The sequence below is a fragment of the Pezoporus occidentalis genome, unplaced genomic scaffold (assembly GCF_034315485.1).
Source record: "Pezoporus occidentalis ecotype Australia unplaced genomic scaffold, CSIRO_AGI_Poc_V1 ctg57, whole genome shotgun sequence".
Taxonomy (NCBI): domain Eukaryota; kingdom Metazoa; phylum Chordata; class Aves; order Psittaciformes; family Psittacidae; genus Pezoporus; species Pezoporus occidentalis.
Window position 1 is genome coordinate 1,598,464 of NW_026915910.1, and position 26,125 is coordinate 1,624,588.

General features: G+C 38.7%; 1 protein-coding gene across 4 annotated transcripts in view; it reads right to left on the bottom strand.

Annotated features, from left to right (window-relative positions):
* ITSN2 (intersectin 2) overlaps nt 1-26,125 on the bottom strand; it is an 83,721-nt gene that overhangs the window by 12,667 nt on the left and 44,929 nt on the right. For 2 of the 4 annotated variants that reach the window (XM_062638424.1, XM_062638426.1), the window contains 14 exons: nt 25,944-26,083; nt 24,986-25,066; nt 23,123-23,259; nt 20,589-21,034; nt 19,527-19,648; nt 17,462-17,637; nt 16,978-17,122; nt 16,335-16,540; nt 15,456-15,520; nt 14,408-14,574; nt 14,221-14,266; nt 13,891-14,012; nt 12,059-12,155; nt 9,640-9,831 (listed from right to left, as the gene is read on the bottom strand). In XM_062638424.1, the coding sequence (XP_062494408.1) occupies nt 9,640-9,831; nt 12,059-12,155; nt 13,891-14,012; nt 14,221-14,266; nt 14,408-14,574; nt 15,456-15,520; nt 16,335-16,540; nt 16,978-17,122; nt 17,462-17,637; nt 19,527-19,648; nt 20,589-21,034; nt 23,123-23,259; nt 24,986-25,066; nt 25,944-26,083 (2,142 nt within the window). Of the gene's footprint in view, nt 1-1,213; nt 4,505-9,639; nt 9,832-12,058; nt 12,156-13,890; nt 14,013-14,220; nt 14,267-14,407; nt 14,575-15,455; nt 15,521-16,334; nt 16,541-16,977; nt 17,123-17,461; nt 17,638-19,526; nt 19,649-20,588; nt 21,035-23,122; nt 23,260-24,985; nt 25,067-25,943; nt 26,084-26,125 lie in introns of those variants that run through there. The other 2 variants (XM_062638427.1, XM_062638425.1) reach the window with 2 other exon arrangements.

The following is a 26,125-nucleotide window of genomic DNA, read 5'->3' on the forward strand; positions in this document are numbered from 1 at the left end:
GTAGGTTGCTTCAAGTCCTGTCTGACCTGACCTTGAACACTGCCAGGGATGGGGCATCCCCAGCTTTTCTGGGCAACCTGTGCCAGGGCCTCAGCACCCTCACAGGCAAGAAGGTCCCAAAGGATGTGCCTGTACCAGAGCCATCGCTCCTTTGGGTCACCAGTGAAAACTATTTAAGGGTAGAGGGTAGCATGTAGAAAAGGAAATAGCTTGGTTCAGGGTTGGGCTGTGGGTTTTTTGTTTGGAGGGAGAATGGGGTGGTTGTGGTTTGGGCTTTTTTTTTTTCAGTTATTTTTTTTCTTTCCTTCTTGTTTTTTTAGCTCAAGCCAGCTGATGTGCCTGGAAAAAGCACATTGGTTGTTTTGCCTGCCTCTATTTTCCCAGGTTAATATAGAAAGACCTCACCTTAAGTACCATGGGCTGGCACCAAAATAATCCCTTTAAGTCCAGCCAGAGAACAGGCGGATGGCATCATGGAAGGTCACCTACAGCCAAATTACAGTCTCTGCCGTCACACATACAGCTAACTCACTCGCACTGTACTCCTGTCAGTAGCCTCTGTACCTACCGAAACCTGTTGAAAGGAACTAATCCAAGAATTTTTTTGCCATGGAAAAGTTAGCTTCCACCAGGCCCTAGGAAAATAATAAATACTTTCATCCAGTCTCCCCTAATCCACAAACGCAGTTTTTTTCTCTCTGAAGAAATGTGATTCAATTTGCAAGAGGTGAAAAGCAAAATCAAGTCACTCCTTCACCGCACCAGGTAACAAATGCTTGTACCAAGCTACTCAGGTGTGGAAAAAAAATCCTCAAGAGATGGACCAAAAAACCACAACAGACAAACTTTCATGTGTCCCTTTAATAAAAGGCATTTGCATAGGTATCTTACAACTTTGTTTAAAAACAGACAAACAATTGCCTCATGCGAAGCACAGCCTGCATTTGCATGTTGCAACAACCACCCCAAACATCAATACTCTAGCTTGAAAAGAACAGCAAGAAGAGATTTTAAGGCAGCACACACCACTACATAGCAGTTTTATTAGTTCATTACATTAAAGTAGCATTGCCCTGTAGCAGCTCCCAACAGTACTACAGGCCACAGCTTGTCGGCATTCCTACGAGCAGTTATTTACAGGTGTTGTCAACCCAACTCAAGAAAATCACACAGAGATTATGATCTGACAAAGCATTGGGATGGCATAAATATCCAACAGAGCTTTATGTCTTCTGCACTCCTAACTGTAATGTTATTAACACTGACATTACGACAGTGCTTTGAATGCTTTCACAGCCCTTCACTGTCACTGACTACTCGCACACCCCAGCCCTGCAACTGGGTCTTGGTGGTGGCACAACTGTCCTACATGGATCCAACTGCTGGAGCAGGAGCTCAGCTCTGTGAACTAAGCTTCTGTAAAAAGCTTTTGTAGGTTGTTGGTCCATTATGCAAACTAGACAGTTACAAAATTAGGAAGTGTTTAGTAACTGGTTTTGTGCATTTACAGCATCGTTTACATTCTTACTCCCAGGTACAACATGGCCCCTGTTCTCTGCTGTCCCACAAGAAACAGTATTAAGCAGTATTACACTGCAGGCAACATCGTATTTTGCTCTCCTGGTTGGCTTCAGTTTTAACTGTTAGCTACGAGCAACATGTGGATTCTCAGCTCTTGACTGGGGACCATCAGTTCAACAAAAACCTCTGTTTTCCACCTTGTCCTTAGCTCCAAAGCCAACCTTTCTCACCCAAATACAGGATGAATGCTTCAACACTAGTTTTACAGCACTAGCTGGGATGACAGCTGAACTCACTTTATGGACTTCTATCACCAAGAGAGTGGATTGCACACAACCAGAGAAAAAAACACCATTTTTAAATCAGACTTTGTTTTTAAATGATAGAGGTCTGATTTAAGTGCAGCTTCTATCAGCGACACCTCTTCATTGATATGGGACATCAGTTTAAAATAATCTTGCCCTAAATACACCCTCAGCATGATCTGATGTATGCATTCATTTCTTTCTGCACCAGTGTGCACTGGCAGAGCAGAGCTCTTGGGTGACTGTGCTTGAGCTGTATTAGGCAGACATCTGCAGCAGAGATAACTACTGAAGGCAGGGGCTATACCTCTTTCAATCAGCATTATTAAGGTGTATTATTACTGTTATTTTTATTATCACAGTTGGAAAATTTAGAGCGTACTTGGGTAAATACTGAGACATTAAAAGGTAACCGTGAAAGCCCAAAATGCTTCGTTTCAATACTCATCAGTTCAAACTGAGGGGCAGCTGTTCCAGTAATTATCAATGCTCATATCTACATACCCAGTAATAAGGCTACTTGATGACACTTCACCCAACACTACCCTAAAATTCAACTGTATCAGTTAAAAAACAAGTAGAATGCCAGCTGGTTTTGGCAAATGCCACATAACTATTTCCTAGAACATCCCACATAGGATGCAAAGTTGGTTTTAATTTTTTAGACATTAGTAGCAATTTGGTATTTAAGGAGAACTGTCACTGAGCATTGGAAAATCAGTTTGGCTCAAATCCCGCAGGTTAACCCTTTATAGAAATGGGATAATTTATAAGATCACCTAATTATTAAACTATTGTGGCTGCTTGATGACACTGGTGTAGCACAACACACTTCAGCCTGCATTAAACTGGCTTTCAAACTCAGAAATTCAGAGAAGGCAATTCAGGGTGATGAGCATATTTTAGTACAAATACTTAAGGTTTCATAAGGAAATCAAGTCAGCTAGAACACCTGAGGAATTATCTAGCACATTATTTGCCTACAATAACATGATTTCACTCTATAACAAAATACTGGTTTAGACAAAATACATCCAGAATAAAAATCCATTTGTAGCTTTATGTAGGCACATTGCTGTAGTCTGTATTGCACAAAAGATACATCTCTGAAGTAAAGGGCACATATACATTATTTGATCAAATATATTAAATACATAACATAGAAATTTTGGAGAAAGGCTTTTAAATCTCTGCAATTGGACTAACCTTTTCCTGATAGTACCTTCACAACATTCATTCATATATATACATATATATATGTATGTATGTATATAGTAAACAAGCAGTGTTTTGTAAACATTTCTGATTGCATAAGTGACCTTTGCTGTTTCATGACCATGTTCAGAAAAACAACTAAATTAAATACCATGTCTACTAGATCTCTCCTGTTGTTACAGGAGCACAGAACTATTTAAACAGACAAGTAGTCTGCTATTAAATTAATTCTTTTATTTAAAGGGGTATCAGGGTTATAGTCCTGAAGCCCTGGTCTGTCCCTCCTTCCCCCCAGACTGCTAGAACACGGGCACCCTCACTGGACCACACTGCTGACGTGCCACAACTACTTTTAAGGATCACTTTTGAGCTGAGGAGTGTAGTTCCATTTCTAAACCCAAATGCTCTGCCTTCAGCTCCAGGTATCTGTTAGTGTTTCTTTTCTGGCAACACCTATTTACCAAGATTACCTATGCATCAGGCTGCTGATTTATTTAACAGAAAGAGCAGCAGCTTTCAGATAGTATTTATTTAAGACACGGCAGACCATAACCAGATAAAACTCTCTAGTACCATTAACTATTTAATGCAGAAAAGGGGCAGGGAAAGGGCCTAGTAGCACAGAGTGTAAGTACTTACTGCAGTAACTAGTACATGTTTGTGGTTTCCTAAAACTGAAAGCAAATACGAATTATCAGAATAAAGTACTTAAAGGAGATTATTTAGGGATAGGACATAGAGAGCCAAAACAACCTGAATTCCTGCGATAGTACTACTGTGAAGGAAGATTAAAATATCCTCTGCTCTATGCTTAATTGTACTTTCCCCAGTTAAAAAGGGTATTAAAAGGCTGGATGGACTACACCAGATCTAAATCTTAGATCTTGTAGCATGTTTGTAATCACAGTGACTATCAGCAGCAGAGACAGGTAGGGTTTGTTTTCTGGATGAGCCCTGTAGGCTGTCAATTTTAAAAGCTTAATATGCAAGAGATTAAATCAAGTCCATTAGAACAGTAATCAATGAACATTTTAATTCTGCAAAGTATGTACATTACAACATTGAAAGAACACAACTGCCCGTTCAAAACAGCTCAAACAAACTGTGCAAATAGTGGGTCTTTGTGTGTCTGCAATCCCACCATACAAATGATAACTCGATATGCATGCTAATGATCTACGATTATCAATACCGAAGAAAAATACTAAAGGAAACAAGAATGAACAGCAGTGAAAGCCACACAAAGACCCACTATCCTTTCTGCTTTTACAAATCAACTGTAAGTGCAGATTATAAGAAAACCCACAAAAACCTAATTTCTTGACTGGATCTAACGTTCAAACGAAGCAAAAGATTGTGTCAAGAGAAATGTGAGCAGGGCTGGCCACCCTGCCTCCACGCTACAGTCAAACTTGGATAGTGGGTCTCTGAGGAGCTTTCACACTGGAAGACAACATTGGGTCCTAAAAAAAACAAAAAAAAAATGAAGGATAAAATGAACATAAATTTGAAGAGTGAAACACATGAGTTCTACGGACACAAGACAGAACAACAACAGAAAGGTCAGAAAGGAATGACAGACATTCAACTTTCTGAAAACAGGTATCATGAGCTTCGACTCTTGCATTTTCATATTTATAAACACACACAGTACCCGTGACCAGCCATCACTGACTCTGAAATCACTTGTAGCTGATTGAGTTGAATACACTTTCTTCCCAAGGAAGACTTCTGTTATGTAGACTCAACACAAGGTCAAACCCTAGGGTTTTTTTAAAGGCAACAGTAAAATTCCCTAAGATGTCAACAAAGCCAGGATTTCTCCTGAGAAACTTGTAATGAGACATTAGAAAATCCGATACAAACTGAACTTGTAAAGAAAAGCCACACTGGAATTTACTCATATGGGCACACAAAAATTAACCTGTTTGACTCTGCTCAAAGCCTGAAAGGAATTAAAACCTTGTAATATGTGTCCATGAAGTAGGACATACCACATCACTCAATACACCCATCAGAAACCGAGTTTTCCCCGCTCTGGAAGAGGCACTGCGAAGTCAGGTTAAAGGCAGATGTGTGACGTGGGCTGCAGCTGCACATACTTCATGGGCAATCTGGAGACTATTCCAGACCCCAGGATTTCCACACAGAATCTTTATCAAACCTGACTGACATTCTAAAACTACCAAGTTTTAGAATGTCAGTAGTTCGAAAGTCAAAACTACCAAGTAGTTTTAGAAATACAAAATGACCATGTTCACTATGAACTAAGGCTTTTATTCTGTATTAGATTCTTGGTAAAAAGGGTAAAATTCTGGAGCTGTTGAGTAAAATCTTAGAACAAATTACTTATCTTCACGTGTTAAAAAATGAATGCGGACTGGCAACATGCAACACCTCAAAGCCATACCACAAATTCTTACTCCATCATCATAAAGAGAAGTTACCTGGCAATAACTCGGGAACTTTGAATGTGTTGTCCATATACAGATACACAAGTGCACCTGGCATAAGCAGGTCTGTTCAGAACTTGTTTTTTCACTATCAACGTCCTTGAAAATTGGACAGCTTCATTCACGAGACAGTACTGGATAGGAATCCTAATGCTCTTTTGTGCATGGAGATAAACTTGAGGAAATACAGATCCTTGCTGTTGAAAGGACACGATTTGCCTCATGTCTCTCGTGTCACATCTACAGGTAAGGTTCGAGGAGGAAAAAAATATATAGATCTAGTGATATTACTGTGAACATCAAATTTATACCCAGGGAAATTCACACTATCATCATACACGTGAAGAACAGTCTACGGAGAGAAATCTGACCTCAGCCTAACTTTTGCCATTGCACTGGCAGAAGACAGAGCAGGCAGGTTTGAATGGGGGAAGAAGGCGCTTATCAGGCTATGGGGACTACCAGGAGCTCAGGTCTGAGCACCTGAAGGGGTAAATCAGGTGGCTGAGGAATTGCAGCAATGCTGGGCTAAGAAAAGTATAAAAGAGTGAACAGAAACAATAATTATATGTACATTAGAGTAGAAAGAACTGGTACAACATTCACCTCTATGAAAGACCAGTCTCGCAAAGGGAAACGGTTATCTCAGGTAAGATGAACTGGAAGCCTCTACACACTGAGCGTAAGTGTTTCTACCTGGCTGGGCTGTCCAGCTCTCAGCAAGAACATCTCTGAGAAGTGAAATGATCTCTTAACACTGAAAAACACCCAAGTATGTAGCAGGAGCATCTGTCTTGCCTCCATCCGAGGCACCTGAGCGGAGAAAATCTCAGCTAAGGAAACTACAAGGACAAGGCTCAGACTGGTCGCATGGATAAGATGAAAAATTGGAAAAAAGCTCTCTCGCTGAAAAAGGCAAGAGAGAAGGAGGGAACAAGTTTCTAAGAGCAACTGCTTAATGCAGACAGACTGGCTGAAACAAGAGAAATTATCTCCAGACCAGGCCACTGGGTGGAAATGGAAGTGGTAGATGCACAATACCTACCTGCCTTACACGGCCCTTGGGTCAATGGGAAGAAAACCTGGTAGACATGGCCTAGACAGGTACTGGCAAGACAAGAAAGATCTGACTCTGAACAGCCTGAACAAGCACTTAAAGAACAGAGACTATGAGATGATGCACATTCCTTTACTTTAAATCTATACCTATTTATATTTTGAAACCTCCTGTATATCTTACTGATTCTTTGTGATTACTTCTGTGCAAACATTAGAGTAAGGGATATTAAAATGTCATTAAAACACAAATAAGTCTAACCATCACCACAGTCACTGAGAGCATCACTCTCAAGTATTTTGTGTTCTGCAACCACAACTGTATGTAAGAGACCTTTTGACAGACCCAAGACACCCTTAGCTGATTCCACTTCTTTTTCTTTGTGGAGACCCTAGGCCAGGTTATGCAGCTACACCAACAGAAGAAGTGACCTTGTTAGCACAGTTTATTCCATTCAGAGAGCTATTTCAGCAACCCGAGAGAAAGAAACACCTCACTAACCTAAGTTCCCTCTTTGCTAGAGAAGCTTGCCATTACAGCTATAACTAGTAAGTGTCAGGTAAGACACCAGATATGAAGGTGGTCCGTACAGCAGAGTTTAAATTTGCAGGAAAAGCAGATCCTTCCTAAGCTGCAAACCTATTTGAGTAAACCAAATCTGTCTGCTCCCTTTCAAATACCATTGATATTTGACCATCTAGAAAGACAGTGGAAGAAACTGCTGTTCTCTGGCAAACATTACAATGCTCAGACTAACAATTCTTTACAACAACCTATTTTAAAAATTATATTGTCGTATGCATAAGCTGGTCCCTAGAGGGCCACATCAACATTTCTATGGGACAATTGCTTAGTGATTTCTCAACAGTAGTGATAGGAGCTGCACTATGTTTAAGAGTGAGCAGAAAATATTTTAAGGAAATCCAAGGAAGTTTGAAAGTTCAGTCAGTACACACTTAAATACCTCTCTGGTTACGGAAGAGTGATGCGGCACTAGCTTACTGCTAACATAACTTACTGGCTCCCACTCTGCACCCCAGCCCAGGTGAAATCTGTGTAACAGTATTTGCACAGCTCTGTGCTTGAGCTAACAAGCCATGCTGGTTTTGAGCAGGCTCTGGACTTAAAGCAAGACTTTCCCTGAAGTTTCCAAATGTGTATGTTTTAATATCACAAGAGTGGCAAATCCCAGCACAAAGCTGATACGTAAGTCAGCTCATGTGAAATGCTCAGAGAATTTAAAATGTATGAAATTCAATGTATTCTTCATTCACCAATAGGAAGATTTTGTTAATTATGCACCAGCAGATTTGCTTCACAGCAGACTACTTCTTAGACAAAAGTTTAACAATCAAGTATGGATGACCTGGTGCACATCAGCTTACCCAACTGCCACTGCCTGCCTTTTGTCAATATACTTTCAAAGGAAAGTTCTGTTCACACAGGCACAGTTTGATTTGGATGGAAATATTTTTACTCCACAACTTTGAAATCTGAGAAGCACCCTAAAGACATATCGGCAAATAATGACAAAAACCTAGCCGTTATATCAGAGGTTTCCAATTACAACTTGGTCTCAGCACTGCTTCTCTTGAAAACAAGCGGTGTATGTAATCTCCTCACACTTAGCACTTTCAGCAACATTACTTTATATGATAACACACCCGGTGTGATAAGACAGTATCTTCATAGCTTTTGAAAATTCAGAAAGTTTTAACACTCAGACAGACTCTTAATGTTAGAGTTTAATCTCTAGGTTTAGTCTACACGATTTCTTCAAAACTGAGATTTTGTAAACAACAACAAGACTTTCAAAGGATCATTTTAATGAGTTAGATAGGCTTGATCAAAAGAATGGTAAGTTCAGTCTAACTGCAGAAGCTTTTGTTCTCACGGCCACACTGGCCAGAGGCATTAAAAAAAATACACAGAGAAAAAAAAAAAAATAAATCAATGTGTTACCAGAAATGTGGGCACAGATGTAATGCAGCTCAAACCTCAGGAACGGTGCATTCTACCCAGGTACCGTAACAAGCCACCCAGGTTAAATATTTTACCTTTCCAATCCAAGCAGTACCTTCATCACAGCATTTGTGAATTCTTCTGTAACAACACACCTATGTTAATCAAATCTTAAGTGCAAACTGGTCCTACATGCTACCTATAGTCTATTAAGAGTGAAACTGAACCAGACTTCTGGATATGTGTCTTTATACTGAGAAAACTACAAATGATGCCTAGGGAAAAAAAGGCAAGTGAAGGGACAAGGCTGTTATGTCAAAGGAGCATCAAGATATATTCCCAAACCCACTGGTGGCATGGGCTGATATAAAAGTTGGTTTAATCACAGTGCCTCAGGAGTAATAATGGTGGAAGAAAGGGGAAAAAAAAATGGTGTGTGCATGTGTGTGGGTCACCAGAAACCTTTACTGTGTTCATGTGCAAAAAAGGCAGAGAAAATTCAGTGTCAGGCAGGTGTATATTCTAGCGTTCAGTTCTCAGCCTGCTGCTGATAATTTTCAGCTTAACCTATGTTTTTATGTGTATCTTGTTTCTCAGCATTGGATGAGAGCTGGATTGCTGGGAGCCAGGACACACATATTTACCATAGGACAGATCACTTGCCAATGCTAGAATCTTTTTCCTACCCTTTCTATGGTTACTTTTACTTAACTGATTATTTAGTAACTTACTTTGTAAGTTAAAGATGACTACAGCAGACACTTTTTCTTGTTTTATAAAACTCGAGGAAGTTCTATAGTGGAGCATAGAATGCCTGTACCAATTCCCAGTCTCTGTCAGTTATCAAACATCAGCATCTGGAAGGGGAATATTTATGGAATCCAGCATTTTTAGCTAACCTGAGCACTCTTCCTACCACCCCCAGGCTGGCTGGTAACGTGATGGTTGTTTGTAGGTTGAACAGAAAAATATTTGAAGTACTTAGTACTATACTAAAATTATTTAAAGAAAGAGTATTTAAAGTACCAATAAATTCTGCTGATGCCTGGAACTCCAAATTCCAAATGCAAAGAAGAATAACAATGCACCTTTGAAATAAGGTAATAAAATGAAAGAAGTTGCTTACACTGCTGACTTGGATCACAATCCGTGGTCATCTTCACATAGTTTGAGGGGAAGAGACCTGTCACACCATTGATTTCTCCTTGCCACCAGTCAGCATCATCTTTGCTCAGTACATTGATAAGCTGCCCTTTGGAGAAACTAAGCTCATCTTCATTGTTTGCCATGTAATCATACATAGCTATCACTTGACACACTACGAAGAAAAAAAAAACAAAATACCAGAATAGTTACACAAGTATTAACACTGTTTTTTTCAGTGCTTTACACAACCATGGGAAAGAAACAACAATATCACATACAGTGTTACATAAGAAAAGTGCCACATGATCTGATGTTGATGTGGAACAAACCTCCCTTTTCTTTCCAATTGGGCCAGGCAATAATCTTTAGTTCTACTTTATTGTATCTAGGCACTTATGTAGCAAATGGATTCAGTTAGTATAGCATATAGCCAAATCCACTTCTAAACATCATAAAATATAATCAAGCATGCTCCTATCTCTTTTACTGCCTTGGAAAAGAAAGTGAATTTGATTATCTTACACCTGGTACTTGTGAGAAAAAAAATGTAGCAAAGGAAGAGGAAATGTGCGTTAGTTAATTGTGAAGTGCTAGTTTATTTGAAGGGAAGTTTGGTCCAGTAACACCCAGCAGCTGTTGTATAAGCAAGTCATATCTGAGGAGAACAGCACAATTTAAGCATGTAGAACCAAAAAAGCTCATTATCTGTGAAATAATCTCATTTGTACCTGGCCGTTCAAATGGAAAAATCTAGTGGAAATCTGCTGCTCAGTCTCCTTCCCTAGAAGGAGCAGTACATGTAATTCCAAGGTGTTTGTCAAGGACTGTTAGTTTTCTGTGAGATTTCAGAACATGGAGTTTCCAAATGAGAAGAGTATGGCTCTTTAGTACACCCTGCAAAACTAGAAAGCTCTTGCCATAGAAGATGCACTGCTCATTCTCACAGATTTCTGGATATAAACATCTTTGTATGACAAGAGTTTCTGCTGTAAGGTATGTAGCGAATAGTACATGCTAGGAAGGGACCCTATGAAGAATTGTTTTGATTAAGAAGTTGTGAGATCCTTTCTTGGATACAGACAACTGCTGAATGGTCATGTCTGTCAAAAGACCCAGGTTCTAACTAGGACAATACCTTCCAAAGTGACACTACAATCAGATACAGCTATGTACTGGGTTTGGATGTCAAGGTTCTGGTAGCAGAGGGGCTACAGGAGTGGCTTCTGTGAGAAGCTGGTGGAAGCTTCCCCCACGTCTGACAGAGTGAGTGCCAGTGGCTCCAAGATGGACCCACTTCTGGACAAGGCTGAACCCATCAGTGATGGTGGCAGCATCTCTAGGATTATGTATTTAAGAAGGGGAGAAAGTTACTACTCAGGAGCAACTGCAGGTGGAGAGAAGAGTGAGGGTATGTGAGAGCAGCAGCTCTGCAGACACCAGGGTCAGCGAGGAAGGTGGGGAAGAGGTGCTCCAGGTGTTGGGTCAGAGATTCCCTTGCAGCCCGTGGTACAGCCCATAGTGAGGCAGGCTGTGCCCCTGCAGCCCATGGAGGAGGACAGTGGAGTAGATCTCCACCTGCACCCCATGGAGGACCCCACACCGGAGTAGGGGATTGCCCAAATGAGGCTGTGATCCCGTGGAAGCCCATGCTGGAGCAGGCTCCTGGCAGGACCTACGGCCTGTGGAGAGAGGAGCTCACACTGGATCAGGTTTGCTGCAGGACTTGTGACCCTGTGGGGGAAACCCACACTGAAGCAGTTTATGAAGAACTGCAGCCTGTCAGAAGGACTCACATTGGAGAAGTTCATGGAGGACTGTCTTCTGTGGGAGGAACCCCATGCTGGAGCAGGGGGAGGAAGGATCAACAGAAACACGTGAATTCCTCATCCCCCTGCATGCTGGGGGGTGGGAGGTAAGACAATTAGGGAGTCCTTTTAAGCCCAGAGGAAGGGCAGGGTGAGGGGAAGGCGTTTTAAGATTTGGTTCGATTTCTTATTACCGTGCTCTGATTTTATTGGTAATAAATTAATTATTTATTATAATTATTAATATATTATTAATATATATTAATATAAAATAATTAAAGAATTAAACTAATTCTCCGAAGTCAAGTCTGTTTTGCCCACGATGTTAATCCTGAGTGGTCTCTCCCTGTCCTTCTCTCAATCCATGAGCTTTTTGCTATATTTTATGGCCCCTGCTCAGCTGAGGAAGTCTATGACAGAGTAGCTTTGGTGGGCACCTGGTGTCCAGACAGGGTCAACCCACCACAGACCATTAAATACAGTATTATGCTAATTATGTAATTCAGAATAGCAGAAGAATTGAAGCAGTTACATAAAATACTCTAAATTCAATATAAAGTCTTTCTTTGGTTGTTTGTTTTCTTTTTTTTTTACCTGAGGGAGCAGCAGATGTGGTTCTTTCACTGCTCAGACCCAGTAATTTCACATGGCTGGCAGGGAACCATCCTTTCTGTCTCTTTTTGCCTCTTGCCTGTAAATAAACATTTAAAACAAAACATTTAAACATTAAATAAACATTTTAAACAAAATGGTCAGTACACAATTAAGAAATGAAGTAGTCTATAGATTGGGAAAAACACAACAAATATGTCACACAGTTATGCCAGCACAAGACAAAAAGTCAGGATTCCAAACACCAACTAAATACTAAACAGATCTCAAAAGGAAAAAAAAAAATCTGTTTAAGGATAAAACAATCCAATTAAAATAAAACTGCACCCGAATATATTCTAGCAACTGTGTTCATCCCATATTTTCAAGTGCAGCTAATGATTTCAGTGCATAATTTAACTGAGTGGCTCAAAATCTGCTCTACAAACATTCCACTTATGCATCGTGCCAGGAGTCTCCGAGGAGATGGCCACAACAGAGGTTACAATTACCATAAGCTTCTTTCCAAAACCCTGACCTAAGTATTTGATGTCACTTCCTACCTACTGCAGCATGTGAGACTTGGAGAAGATTTTTATTTTTCAGTGTTTTCTTTTTTAGTCCCATAGGTAAAAATGATCTCTGCACACACTGAAGAAATAAATATACTTCAGAGTACGCATATACACACAAATCTGGATATAAAAGTGAGCACAGATTTTAGAAACACCTAACTGCAAACTGAGGTCTACTACTATCAAACTATCAAGAACTGACAATCAGGGATCGCAGTTTCCCTTCTCCCGCTTTTTTATTTGTCTTTTTATTCTTTGAGGCTTCTTCCTGAACAAGCACTGGGCTTACTTTTCTTCAAATACAAACTATTCATGTCTTTGTACATGCTGTGAGTAAGCTTTCCACTGCTGTTAATCCACAGAAACTCAGTGCAGCAATTTCTTGACTTGCTCACTGTGATCTCTCCTCCTGTATCTGTAAAGCAGGCTGGTTTTAAAAACTGATGCTGAACAGTTGTATCAGCCCTGTTCTAACTGTGGGAGAGGGAAGATGGGTGTTAGCAAGAGTATTCACTCAAAACAAGAGTGTGTGTGGCTGTAGAATACCTTGGCAAAGGCCAACAGACTGATATTAAGAGGACAGGACATTCTATTGTGCTGAATGTTCAATCCCACTACTGGAAATAGCATTCATTACTGGAAGTAACATGTTTAAATTCAGGGTAATGTTGCAGATTCAGCTAAAGGGTAACAAAAAGACATTATAAGATCATGATTAAACTTTTTGCATTGGTTGCAAAGATGAAGGCTATTACAGACAAGATTCATAGGGCTCCAAAAGTCAAAATACTATGATTTAAGAAGAATGTCATGTAACAGTACCCTCAACACCTGGGACTAGAAATTCATCACTAGGTGGGGAGAGGAGAAAAGCGGGATCACCAACCTTCGCAATAAACTAGCTGCCAGCTCCAACTTCCAAGAGTTCCAGTTCTTTCATTACAATAATTTTACAATGTAATGTTTTACCAATTAAATCCTAAGCAATTTATGAACAGTCAACAACTCTCTTTCCCATCTCAAGCACACACTGACAGCTTTATTGTTTTCTGTGACCAAAAAGCCCACTCCAAAGCAACAAACAAAAACCCCCAGTAATCCAAGGTTTAAACAAAAACCTTCTTTCCCCCTAAATCTGGTTTATACCGTATTTATGATTTCTAGCCAGCTTTTAGAACACCACACTTAGTTGTTTTCTCAAATTAAACCCAAAATCACCTCCTTGCCCCAAGTCACAATTATTTCCTATTCAATAACTACCTGCAACTCTCCTTGCCACCATCCACTAGCGTTTTTCTTCAGAATAAGTATTAGCTGTCCTGGAGCAAGACTAAGCTGTTCAGTTCCTGACGCAGCATAGGCAGTTGTAACCTGAGCAATTTCTGAAAAGATAATACATGAATTGTGCTTGTTAGTAAGAAAATATATTAACTGCATTTTCATTACAGTAAGAGGTAGATACATAGAAATATCCTGGTACATATCTTGCAGCTAAGAACATAACTCACCATTAAAACACTGCTATGAACCTAAATGCTCACAGCCACTTACAAAACAGTCCTAAATGTTAAAAAGTTATCACACACTTACCGGGTTTCTTATTTATAGTGCCAGTTTTGCCAGCATTACTAGAAGCCTACAAAGACACAAAAATCAACTTTTAATGTACAATAAAAACAGCAGAGTTTACATCAACTTTAAGCATGGGGACAGAAAAACACATGGAGATTTAAATTTTGAGACTGTATTTAACAGAACTCTCAGAATTCAAACTCACTTCTTGATCCTTTGGTCTGACATAATTGGAGGGGAAGATTCCAGTTCTGCTGTCAATGCTCCCGGTCCACCATTCCCCTTCCTTTTGGGTCACTAGGATTTCCTCACCTTCTGTGAACGTCAAGTCACCAGGCTCAGAGCTTGAATACGAATAGAGTGCAACATACTCTGTACAAACAGCACATACAAAGAAGGAGACAACAGTTTCAGAGAGGAGGATAAATCATATGCAAGTACAGGTATCTTTGATATCAATGTTCATCAGTGTGTTCATGTCTTCACAAGTCTTTGAATCAACCTAGCTATTTGCTTGATTGTAATCCCATCTCACCTCATGCTTACAACTTTGAATTACAGGTACACAAGTTTGTGTTAATTTAGCACAGTAAGAGTTACTACCTTGCCATCACCCCGCAGATCAGCAGAGGCTTGTACACCACAGCTTGAAAACTCATCTCCTGCATTAAACATTCCACCCTCCCTCTGTTTCACAGCAAGCATGTACATTCCACACCTAAACCTGATTAAAAGCATTCTTATCTAACACAGCAAAAATGAAAACACAAGTGAAATTAAAATATAATTGGTGAAGCATGGAGAGACACTAGATTAAAAACCCTAGAAAGTGCTTCCCACAAATTTTTCTCTAGCAGTATTTATATACTTCCTTCTGATTAAAAGCAGACAATCCACGCTCAGGAGACTAAAACTCCCTTCTCATGTTTAGAGTACAGCACAACGCAGTAGAGAACAGCAGGAAAAGAACTCATGGGTATGAGGCATATTTAAGTTTTCAGAAATAAATTAATGCTTGAGCAGTCATTAAAAAAAAAAAGAAAAACCCAGGCCTATGCTCAACTGGAATTAGTTACAAGCTTTACTTACATTCCTGCTTTATAAATCTTGTACCAGTAAATCAACATTTGCACTGTGTCTTTTGGACAAGCATTAAGGCCTGCTCAGAAACCCATCACATATTTAAGCTTATTCACATGCCATGAAGCAAAACAAGGCTGTATCATTAAGTAGTGTATTTCATGCTGTCTTACCCTCTCCTGCTGTGTAAGACTGTGTATTAGGCTTTTTGTTTACAGCTGCATAAATAGCTTCTGGTCTGCAGAAAAAAAAACAACAGTTTGTGTAACTAAAAGGCAGATCAAGAACAGATCTCTCTATTAAGATAAGACTTTGATTATCTCAAAGCTGGTATTGCCAATGAATCAACTGCAAAGACACCCCTGACTGTCAAACAGTGACAGGGATTACTGATATTTAAGATAAATGTCATCCAAGGCATACCACTTAAGAAAAAAACAAACGTGATGAAAGATCAGAATATCTATCTGCAAATGATGCTATTCAAAAGGAGAACAAAATCAAGATTTTGTCTAAATTCTCTCATTCTACAGAATTTCTAAGAACTTTCATCATAACACATGGAAAGAACAATTCACACACAATGGTGCAGCTATCCCCCCGCAGTTACCTGACTGAATTACTACCTGAACAGTTACCCTGCAGCATACAAACATCTTTTCAAGTAAAGAAAAATACACTACTTCTGCAAGATATACCTTACAAGCTTACAGCTATTTGTAGGTCACTTAAAAATTGACACCTTCAGAGGCAGAGTGTAGCTACACTGCAAGAGAGCTGACTCAGTAATGACCCAAAACAAAGTCTGGCACTTGATGAATAATCAACCACCACTGATTTTTCACAGCACTGAGCCTTGAAGACTGTCTGTTTACACAGTAGTGAGCCCAGCGTTACTTGGCTTGCCAGAATGAAACAATAAAAGCTTGAAGTGGCGTGGTTTAAATTGTAAATGGTGTTTATATTCTGCACTTTAAAGCAAGAATTTTGCACTCTAAACCACCTCTTTTTGTGAATTGTTGAATAAAACAAAAAGTAAAAGTTGCACTTACTCCTCTTTCTTGATTTCACTCCCAGGTAAAAGCTTGACATATGATTTTGGAAACCAACCCCTTCCTCCATGTACCTCTCCAAACCACCAGTTTTCCTGCTGCTCCAGGACAGTAATGATATCATTTTTTGAGAAATTCAAGTGGTTATCCTTTTTTGCAGTCCAAGAGCAAAGTGCTTGTGCTTTTAGGTTCTCAACAGGCTGCCCCTGTTAAGACACAAGTGGAGATGTTGAATGACCACACTACCCCAAACTGGTGCAAGCGTTAAAAAGCAAACATTGATGTATCCTTTACTGAAGTTTAAGCAAATGAGGGCTTGATGTATACAAGCTGCTAATTGAGGAACAATCTCTCAATTCTACTTCTTATTTGTTAGAAATATCTTGTGTGTCTAATTACAGGTGAAAATTGTTTTTAGAATTATGAAACATACTGCATGAGCCTTTTTGCTCAGTGGTCCCTGGAAACATAAGGAATTATGTCAAAGCACACTAGTGGAGCATTCAGACTAGCTTCTTTATCATCTAGCCTGTTCAGTGCACCCTGTATTAGAAAAGGTGTGTTTTGGATTGTTTTTTCTTTAAATTAGTTTCATTAACATGAATCTAAAATACAGCAAGTTCTCCACTCTCACACAATATACCTGTCCATGAATGGGTGAAACAGATCCAGGGGACACAGTGCGAGTGAAAGCTGATTTCTGTTGCCATGCTGTATTAACATTCAAGCTAGAAAAAGGGATGTTTTGGTAGTCAGATTCTTCCGCAGATTTACTTGGTGAAAGTGGTCTGAAAATTGAATACAGGCATATTGAACACATTACAATTTTTATTTTAAAAGCACCTCAAGCAGAGTAATACTTTTTTTTTAACATATATAAAACACATTCTACACATTGTGAAGCAGACTATCAAAGACTTATAATTCCCAAGCTAAGACTTTCAGGTAGGTTCTTCAGTGAGTTTTCTGCATTTATATTGAAACTGAAACCAAACCAAACCAACAATACCCACCAAACCCCAAAACAATAAAAAAACCCCAAACCACCGAATAGAAACTATACAGCACATTATGTCTTTGCTAAATTTAGAAAAAGTGACTTGAACACAAACGTAAGAAAAACTCACTCTGAAGCAGCTGAGGTAGTAGATAAAGATACTATGGGAGGAAGTAAGGCCTTCTTAGGAGATAAAGATTTTTCTCCTTCTGGTATTTTTTCTACGTAATTGCATGGAAACCAACCAAAATGTCCTTGAAAACTCCCATAAAGCCAACCAGGCTCTCCCACATTTTTTTCATCAACCTATGTACAGGCAGATAAATACAAAGAAAACAGCAGCATGAAGCAAAAAGGGTATCCTTAATCACAATGTCAGCGTTTATTAGCACTTTGAACTGAACAGAATGAGCAGCACTCATACTGGATCAGCATTTTCACTCTCTTCCCTTCCCAAACGGAGCTGATTTGGCCCTGTTGAAGGAACAGGGTGATGCAATACAACAATTGTAATGACTTAGAAACAGGTAGAGACAGGCCTCAAAGACATCATATTCCTTCAAACAGATCCCAAACCTGCACACTGGGGATCATGTACTACACCTGGAGCCACTCTGGCTTGCCAGGAATGATGATGGTTTGTGTTCCATTTTGCCAAATGCACAGCCAAGAGGTAGCGGCTGGCAAGCCCAACAGTGCATGAGAACAACTGCTGCAGTTCTGCTTACAGATATAATTAACTGCCATTTGACTGCATCCAGAACACTATCATATAGTAAATAACAGAATTTTTGGACAAGTACAGAGCATCTCTAAACATTCCTAGCAATATTGAAGCCTCCACTATGCTATAAATTAGCAAATTCGTCAAAATTAGCTAAAAATTACCAGCTCATCAAATACTATCAGCTAGTTAGCTTAGTTGAGGACTGAGGGTAAGAGGAGGAGGCGGCAGCTGCAAGCCTATTTCTGAAATAAGTTACCAGCAGTTAAATGACACAGTTATATCTGAGAAAGAAGTCAAAACAAAACCTTCTTCTCTTGCTCTCCTTCCATGCTCCACTGGTATAAAAAAAAAAAATGCAAATAAATGATTTAACACTGTCAGACTGAAGGCTAATACTTCACAGTTTTAATATTTTGTACTACATTGCTTTGTAAATTCTCCCTCATCACCTACATATATCGCTGATAGTCTGAATGAGCAGGAACCATACGTAGTTATATATTAGATACATATATGCTAATTGTGCTCCCATGGTTGTAAATCAGTTTTCACAAGTCCACCTGAAGGCACATGCTTTCAAAACCGTGTATGCTGGCAAGTGATACAATTACACAGAATCATAGAATCACAGAATAGTTTGGGTTGAAAGGGACCTTCAAAGGTCACGTAGTCCAACCCTGCTGTAATGAGCAGGGACATCTTCAACTAGACCAGGTTGGCCAAAAATCACACCCAGCCTGGCTTTGAGTGTCTCCAGGGATGGCACATCTACCACCTCTTCGGGCTACCTGTTCCAGTATTTTGCCACCCTCATTGTAAAATATAACACATTTCAACTGAGATGTTAGAAGACATTTCCAATCTTACAGTCCAGCAGTAATATTACAGATAGCATATTCAGATGAATGCCGAAAAGTGCTACGAAGAGTGGACACAAAATAAACTACTGTACACGTCTGCCTGAGGGAACATGCATAAAGGACCAGCCAACAAGAGGCAGAAGTCAATGTTAACAATACATTAGAAAACAGTGTTAAGATTCAGAAGAACTTTTCACATCTACTTGTTAAATAACTACTTTAATTCAAATGCATTAATGACTAATTCACACCTCTACTTACTATGTTCATATTTCAAGCAGACACTTAAAGGCCAACCTATACATGTACAATAAACTGCAACAACTATATCGTTCCTGATCTACTAATTTTGGAAAGTTTACATTTACCGTTTGCTATTGTTATTTTAAACAAAATCTCAACACATCTAGGATACGTAAAATCCAAAGAAAGATTCTGGATGAATTAACATTAATTTTACTTGTTTAAGAAAAAGCAATCAAATTTAAGTTTTAAGTAAGCTTTAAAATGTGCCAACGTAATGCTTTTGACACGTAAGACCTTGTGTACCTCAATGTCGAGGAAGAGGGTGGGATTTCTGCAAGTAAAATGTGAATGGCAGATCTTACCTGAATTATATCCCCAGTATTAAAGCTCATCTCATCATGATTCCTTGCTTCAAATGGATATAAAGCTCTGTAATTTACCAAGGCAACTGAATTCCTAGACTCTGAGACACTAAATGCAGTGCCTGAAAGGGTAAGAAAATTAGTTATCATTTTAACTCAGCTAAAAGACATGGGCTTAGTTAAAGCTCCATCATTCTAAGCAACTGGTATGAATACAAGAAGAGAACAGTTCTTGCCCCCAGGCAAGTATCAAAGGAAATCACTAGCTACAGCAGGCCAATGGGATACATTAAGTGCATGACTTCAACATGCAAATCACAGTAAATGTAACACAGGCACTAAAATGCACTGTCTTCTGAAGAAAAAAAATATATCTTTATCTTCTCATCTTTCCTTGCAAAACTGCTCTGGCTAACTCACTGCTTTCCTATAGTCGCATTTAACACAACTATAATTATCCAAGTTGAAAAGATACCACTGTTGCAACAATAAGGGTTCAGCAGCGTGTATGAAGGCTTTACTTAGAAACCTAGAATAGCAAAATATCAGTTCTAGTTTCTTTGTACCTCTATTCTCCAAGTCTGTGATTGACACTGTTGATGTTTTACAAGGTATAGCTGAAGCGTGCAAAGATCCTTCAGCACTGTCCTAATTTGGTTCTTGCTGAACTCAGAGATAAAGACGGCTAATAAAAACGGACAAGAACTAATGAAAGATGGAACTAATCAAAACTGCCTTTAACAAAAATACTGTTAAACCACTATTTTTCAAAGTCCACAACTACAGTTAGGTCCTATTACTGTTTCCAGCACCTGTGATTTATTGACCAGGATCACTGGAAGATTTGTAATCAGTCACAGGTTACTTCTATGAATTTTCAGCACCTAAGTTAACATGATGATTTAAAACAAAGGACATTAAACATTGGCTTTTTTTTTAATAATATTTTAGACAATAAGCCTGCCATAATGTCACATTAATAATAATACTGCATTTTAAGAATGACAAAATGCTCAGGAAAATGAGAACCATTAAAGCAAAAATCTAACAGACTAAGATTACCTTCATTTTTCCAGGGAGGCTTAAGACTTTTACCCTCTGCTGGTTTCAAGAGATCTGCAATCTTCTCAGTTATGTTTAATTTAGAAGTGTGTTTCTCCATCTCTTGAGAGCTGTTCACTTCTTTTATCTTCTTTATTTCTTCATTCTGTTTACGCCTCTCCTCAGCCTCTCTTGCAATTTGTTCTTGCTTTCTTTTATCTTCTTCCAGTTGCCTCTTCCTTTGCTGTTCTGTTTCCCTCAAGATTGTGGTTTGCCTATTTTTCTCTTCCTCTACATAAAACTGTTGTTTATTTTCCCTTTCCCTCATCAGAGCAACTGCTTCTTCAGCTTTCAGCTTTTCTTGAACTTTTTCCTGCATTCGTTCTTCCTCCAATCGCTTCTTTTTCTCTTCCTCCTCCCTTTGGATGTTTTCCTGCCATCTGTTCTCCTTCTCCCGTTTTGCTTTCCTTAAAGAAAAGAATGAGAAAGACATAGGAGAACATTCAGATAAAAATGAACGAGACTGTGTTCATAGAGTAATTGACTGCATTTGTCAGTAAGTCTATGAGTCTATGACATTGATCGCCCTCCTCTCTGGGTGATAAGCTGTTCCGCAGGAGACCATGCTTTGTCTTATCATGAGTGCCACTATACTTCACATATAAATAACAAATAGATTAAAATTCTTGGTATAAAAACAATGGCATGTGTGCACTTGTGCAGTGCTTCCACAAACACTTTTGCTCACCTATATCCTGATGTGGAAGAAGATCTGTTAATTGAACAAAGGCGGTTTTTAGCTGTCCACCAAGGTAGTATCTGTATCTCATTATGGGATTGTAGTGACAGGACAAGGGGGAATGGGTTTAAACTGAAAAAGGGGAGATTTAGATTAGATATTTGGCAGAATTCCCTGTGAGGGTAGTGAGGTACCGGCACATGTTGCCCAGAGAAGCTGTGGATGCCCCATCCCCGGCACTGTTCAAGGCCAGGTTGGACGGGGCTTGGAGCAACCTGGTTTAATGGAAGGTGTCCCTGCCCATGGCAGGGGGGTGGAACCGGATGAGCTTTGAAGTCCCTTCCGATCCAAGCCACTCTATAATTCTATGAAACTATGATTTCCAAACAGATTAGTAATAAAAACTTATTCTGGTACATACAGTTAAAATAGCCTCTGACTATTGATCTTTGCTGCTTAAATTTTTTGCCTTTGACAGCTGTAATCCATTCAATACACTTATCCTCACCACAGCCACACTCTTCAGCAGACAGAATCTGCAAAACCTGACTGTATTCTCTGAAATTATTCAGATTTTATCCCGTGCCTCATCTCTCTGAAGTTATTATCCAATTCAACATGCTTAAAAATCACTGTATTTCAGCTCTCAAGATCTTTCCTCTGAAAAGTGCAGACCTAACCCTTAATGGGATATCCCTATACATACAGTATATGGTTCTCTTAAAGGGACTGTCACAAGTGTAATGAAACTCCATCACACTGTTGTAGAAAAATGCTGTCTTGAGTTGAGGCCATGAATTGCATATACTACAAGGTCACTAGCTTTACCTCATTAACAATAGTCAAAGCAAATACAAATCACCAAAAATCTCTCTCAAATTAAAAAGAGAAAACACAGTAATTCTCTGAATGAGAAGTCAAAACTAGTACATCAAAGCAATTTTAAACTGAGGACTGCTCACTAAGAACACCCATCCATGCTCTCTGGAACCATTTCAATCTAAGGCTGCTAAACCCAAACAAAGTAGCTGATAGCAGAAAGTCAGGAGAGAGGAAAAACAGACTGACATTTTTAGACAGCCTGAATCGAACCCTAGAAACTATGGTTTCTTAATCGCTGAAACAAAAGAAAACTAAACCAGTTGGTAACAAGACCATGTGAAACCAAGAGCTGAGGACAGTAGAAGTTTGAGTGCTTGATACAAGGCTGGACTGAACAAAACCAGCATCATATAGGTGAAGGTATGACCCTCTCAAAAACATGTCTGAATTTCCTTACTGTCCTCCTAAAAAAAAAACCAAATTTAAAACTCAAAGCTCAATCACTCATCCAGCTTTTAAAATTAACATAGGAATTAAGTAGTCAATTACCTTCTTTTTAAGTATCAATCTCACAACTGTCCAGATATACATAAAAAAAGCCTATTAACTGCTCAGTCAGAAGTACTTTTAAGGAAATGGGACAGATGTTCACAGGCTAGCAAAACAAGTCACAATGTATGAGGAATTTTAAATGTGTGAGAATTATTACAGAAGCAAAAACCTTAATAGCAAAGTGACTAACTGGTTTATTTATCCATCAAAACTGAATTATAAGTTTTAGGGGTTTTATAACATGATAAAAACAGATTGGAAAGAGTAAATTCAAACCATCCTATGCCAGTGGTATTCCATATAAAACATTTCCTTTAAGGGAACTCAATAGGATATGTTTTTACTGATTAGACCTCTCATTTAATACAATCAGCATCTTAAAAGCCACCACAGCATTATTTTGCTTTAAAAACTGCAACACTGATACATTCAGACATGGTACCTTGCAGCCTCATCTTCCAGTCGCTTTTTCTGTGCAAGTTCAGCTCTTCTTTTTTCTACCTCTCTTATTTTATCTTGTTTGATCCTGTGGAGTTGCTCCAAGGCTAATTGCTGTGTGCTGTAACTTTCTCTCAGGTCCTACGGAGGAAATGCAATGAAGTACATCAAAAGGAACAAACCAATCTTGCAAGAAAAGCATTCAGGCATTTTAACATTTTGTGAACCAAATTTTAATACAAATGGACAATGTAATATTAAGTTATTAATAGTCCTTGGAGGTCACTGTAAAGAAAAGTCAAATCAACATAAGTATAAAAGTAGATGGCAGGTTTGCAAAGCCTTTGATGTAACTTAGGCTTTCAAAGAACCCTTCCAGTCATACACCTGCTGGAAATGGCAAATATGACAGAAGAGAAGGAAAGATATAAAACTGAGTGTTCAAACACAACATTATCTAAGGGCACAGAAGGCAGTGAAGCTTATTTTAAATAAGCAATAGGAGTCAGACTTCAACTGAAAACCAACACAATACCATAAACCTAAGAATGCATCCCTTCTGTAGGGTGCTCCCCTTTGTGATGCTTCCTGAAGAATCAGTCCCATGTTTAAATCAGAAAAACTTTATAGAAGTATCCAGCAGGCTTACCCCTGTGGGAAGCCATAGCCTAAATACAGTAACCCAGACTGGAGTTTCCCTGCGTTTGTAAACTTCACAATTTTTCTCTTCTAAACACATCCTTCAAGTCCCATTCCATGTCCCTCTGATAACAAACTTTTTCACTGCACAAAATCCGCATGAATCTTTGGGATAATCAGATTAACAAAAATTAAAAAAAAAAAGTCAACCTTAATAGAATTACTTTAGATTGTACTTCACCATGTTACAAAACATTTGTAAGATGCTACATTATTTTTTCTTAGGAATCCTACAGATACACACTGAAAAATACAACATGTATATCCTGACTTTTCATATCTGATCTCACAAACGCAAATAAAGCAATTAAGAATAATCTATTCCCACTACCATATGCACCTACCAATCACGCTGCCTAAGAGACACAGTGCAATTTATATGAAAAGGGCAAGATGAAAGTGAAAGCTTTTGTAGCAACAAACTAAATCAAGCAACTGACCACAATTTTTCCCCAAACACATTCAGATGACAATACTTCCAATTATGCATAGAATTTGAAGAGCACTGTGGAAATAAACTTGCGTTATAAAAACTCTCAGATCTTTGATTTTAGGACAGAATAACCCAAAATGAAAAGGTCACTTCAGTAATTCTGATTTTTTTTTTCCTCATAAATCATTCTCAAAGTCAGATTTCTGACCCTGGCAGGCAAAAGCAGTGTTGAGGAAAAACAGCAAGCAGGGTTTAGTACTGGGTTAATCTGCAGGTTTAATAGCATTGCACTTGCTGTATCATATTCTGGATATTGATGCTATTTCTAGACTTTTGAACTTGGACTAGAATTCATATACCTGATTCACGGTTTAAGATATATGGAATAGGTAGAGAGCAACAGATGGAAAAGTGGGAGAGACATCATTTCCATCTAAGACAGTAATTTTTTTGTTAATGTGACCTGAACTGAAAAGAAAAATACCTGGGTAAAGCAAACTAGTAAACATAGTCTATTATGAAATAAAATGGCTATCGGTATTTTGTAGTTTGGATTTCTAAGCAGGTAAGAAAAGTTTTTAAGAGGATGTAAAAGCTAGCAGAAACACAAAGTGCCTATCAATTACCTTTTAGGAAAATCTATTTAATAGAAGTTATACATCCAAACAGAAAGGGTAAGCAGAACAAAGTTGCAAAATAATTAAAAAACAAAAACGCCAAAGATTAGAAAATAACCTTAAGTAAGAGGAAGAGGTTGTTGAGACAGCTTAGCAGAGACAAAAGGCACTGAAGAACAGAATCATCCATATTCTCACACTGTAAGATAAGGCAGATAAAAAGCCAATTAATCTTTGCACTGTATTTTGAAAACAGATTTTAGGGATGACTGAATTGTGGAAGCAGCCACTGAACACAGCAAGCCATGCAATAAACAAGTAATTAAAAAAGCATGTTACATTTAGCCATTTTTTAAAAAGAAAAGAAACTCCTTAAACGTTTTTTTCTTTGTGTTCTTTTTATTGGAGAGTGCAGAGCCTTCATCCTCACCAAACATAAATCTGTAACTTATGAATAAAGTTCAAATCAGTGCCACTAGGAGTAAGCTGGCACGTAAAGTTAAGTGGATGCATGCTGCCCTGCCTGAGAGTTGTACCCAGATTTAGACAAGTCAAGAGCTGCCTCTGGAACAAAAACAAGTTCAGGTCTAGTGGTCTGTATTTCTTACCTTATACATAAATAAGAGGCCTATGCTTACTTTTAGGACCTTAGTCTGCTACCTTATGTTGTACAATGCACTATGAAATCACGTGCTACATTCACTAAAAGTTTAGTGTTCGGTCCACAGTTCAAAAACATTAGCCAATATAACCATAGTACTATAAGAAGAGAATCTGCAAAGGCCTGAAAAACATAATGTTTACATCGAAAGGTATTCTAGAAGGCAAAAGTTGAGGGTGAGCAAAGTTGATTCATGCAAAGCGATGATTAGCAAGAGGTTCATATTTTAGTATGTTAGCAATAGTTTCAAGTACATTTTTATTGCATTATTTACTCCAAGCCCTTTGGTAATTTTTATTTCACACTGGAGGCTGGGGAAAGCTTTTTGGAAGCCTGGTAAGATTGCCAGCAATCTCTGTGATTGGATGGAGAAATAAAAGAAATTTAAGGCTAAGTATTTAGATAATCCATGTACCTTAAGCTGACTGTTAAAGGCATCCATTTCAGCAAGTTTAGAAGCAGTTTCTTTCTCAAGGGCATCTAGTTGTTCCTTAAGTCTTTGGCATAATTCTTCTTTTTCTAGGGACTTTTCGTGCACTGAACTGATTCCCGTACCTGCATAAGTAAAGACAAGCAATTTTACAAGCATTTCTTTTT